At 34.2% G+C, this 2,438-nt stretch overlaps 1 protein-coding gene across 1 annotated transcript; it reads right to left on the bottom strand.

The window, feature by feature from the left end:
* Nucleotides 1–132: 132 nt before the first annotated feature.
* LOC108684725 (astacin) lies at nt 133–1,977 on the bottom strand. Its single transcript, XM_018189189.1, has 6 exons — nt 1,920–1,977; nt 1,726–1,845; nt 1,398–1,586; nt 772–1,074; nt 352–485; nt 133–279 (listed from the first exon to the last, which is right to left on the bottom strand). Exons 1-6 carry the CDS (start codon nt 1,975–1,977, stop codon nt 133–135), a joined length of 951 nt encoding a protein of 316 aa, XP_018044678.1.
* Between the last annotated feature and the right edge of the window lie 461 nt (nt 1,978–2,438).

Below are 2,438 nucleotides of genomic sequence, written 5' to 3'. Positions count from 1 at the left end.
GTGTGTGTGTGTGTGTGTGTGTGTGTGTGTGTGTGTGTGTGTGTGTGTGTGTGTGTGTGTGTGTGTATGCGTGTGTATGCTAATATATCTATACTTTATTATATTAGAATCCGATTATTTAAAAATATGAATTTAATCGAATAGCCATTCCATCTCTTCAGAAGATTTGGAAGAATGGCTACTGTTTCGATCGTCACATTGGTCTTTATACATTACTTGCACCTTGGCCACATCTTTTTTACTGAGTCCTTCTCGCTGACCAAGTTGCACCTTCTCTTTCTACGAAGAAGTATAAACATAAACATTGAGAGCAAACCGAAATCAATAGAAATATTGCCGCACGATTATTACCTTCGGCGTAATAGTAGGTTTTCCATTCTTGGAGAACGCGTGAGAGCTGTAGTGCATGACACTCTTGTAATCATAGCCGATACCATAATCGGTAACAGTGCGATTGTCATATTTATTGAAGTTATGCTCCTTACCTGCAAAAGTTCATCAAAATTTTTATTCATGCGTTATACAAGAATCATGCATTATACAATCCATTCTAAGAATATCTCAGGTGACACCGTTTTTAACTCGGATATGAAGTGTTGTTCAATAAATAGTTTCAAAAATCATTTTAAACATACATAAAAAATTATCGTAGTTATTAAGAAATATATGATATTATAATTGAAGAAATAAGAAATCAATATAAATATAAATTATATCAATATCAATAGATTACAGCACAAACATATTGTCAACATTATTAATTGTGCGTACCCAATTTGATGTTCTCCCAATGTATGGTGACCCATTCGTCTCGGTTCGCGGCGCTCTGCTGATGGTAAAAGCCTAAGGCATGCATGAGTTCATGCACGATCACACCATGATGAATGCATCCTGGATTCTGTAGATTCAACACTTGTCCGTGACCGTGACGACCCACAAGGGACCAGCACCCTGAATCTTTCGCTTGTATTGTCACGTAATCGTCATCAGTATCTTTGTAAGGTCGAAAACGTAAGCAAGTTCTTTCATGATACTCCTGCATGGCTTCTTTTATCAATTTTATTTGATCGCGATCTATAAATGTTAATGATTTTTAGAAACAATTGAATTTTCTGAATCAAAATTAAATTTTTAAGAATATATAACAAGTCACTAATGTTACACACATATAACACAAATAACGTAGTTTAACGTAGTTAATCTGAATTTAAACGAGTTTCTTTGACTCTTTCTAATTCTACTTTTGAAAAGAGATAACGATGCAAATAATCTAAAATAAAAATTGATTAGCAAATTCGCTCGTGAATCTAAATGTGGATATCTATAATATTAATTAGAAATATTTAAAGCAATATTATTTGGTTATCGCGATTATACAAAGAAAGATGAAGAATTACCAAAATCATCTTCTTGTATAAAATAAGGCACGACACCGCCGGGCCATCGTGCTGTAGCGTCTAAAAGACCATTTTTCCATGGACTATCCATTGGACTATCTGGATGAATCATTATATCACCTTCATATAAACCGCTCAATTCCCAAACATTTTGTATATTATTCGGACTCCAAGATTTTATGTTAGCAGCTGGAAGAGAAAAAATATAAAATAACAGATTTAACGAAGCGCTTTTCAATCATTATACTTATTAAGAATAAAATGATCTCGAATAAAATCAATTTTTATTTCAAATCTTGAATAGCTGCGAATCTGTCAAATTAATTACCAATTTTCTCATGATTGTGATCATGGTCGAAAACTCCATTGAATCGTGGGTTAGGCGGTATAGAATGGCCATGGGATCCACGATGACTTTTGGCTGGTAGTCCCGAACTGACGCTGATTACTGCGAACAATAAGATTATTCGTATTGGGATCATTGCCTGCCTTTGTCTTGAACTAGAACACTGAAAGTCTAACACAGCAAGGTGCCGTTTCTTTGTTTATATACGAAACTCTTATCCACCATACCGCTCATACTAGCGGAATTTTTTAGACACCAGATATGCAAATACAAAGTTTATCTCGGGGGATTTGTGAAGTAAAAGGCGTGCAATTACGGGTGCGGATATTTTATCTCGGCTTTTCTTTAATTTGATTTCTTTATTATTATATTAGTGTAGTTAGTTTTGTCTAGTCAGCAACATTAATAATCATCATCATGTTTTGTGTTACTTTAAGAACTATTTAGGTCAAAAATACAAATTATAATCATGAACACAGTCTGAATATAAATTGCGCAGCTTATCTTCCCACTGACTATTGCGACCCAATAGCGTCGGAAAATAGGTCTCATAGCAAGCTCCGATAGAATTATCACATGTTATTATAGTGTACATCGAGACAATATATTTACATAAAGGAAGGAAGCTACTTAGATACACAAAACAGATACAAATTGAGTTTTACAACCAAGTCCAGTACAATTAAGTCTTACCA

The sequence above is a fragment of the Atta colombica genome, unplaced genomic scaffold, assembly GCF_001594045.1.
Source record: "Atta colombica isolate Treedump-2 unplaced genomic scaffold, Acol1.0 scaffold14, whole genome shotgun sequence".
Lineage (NCBI taxonomy): Eukaryota > Metazoa > Arthropoda > Insecta > Hymenoptera > Formicidae > Atta > Atta colombica.
This window is presented reverse-complemented; position numbering and strand designations above follow the sequence as displayed.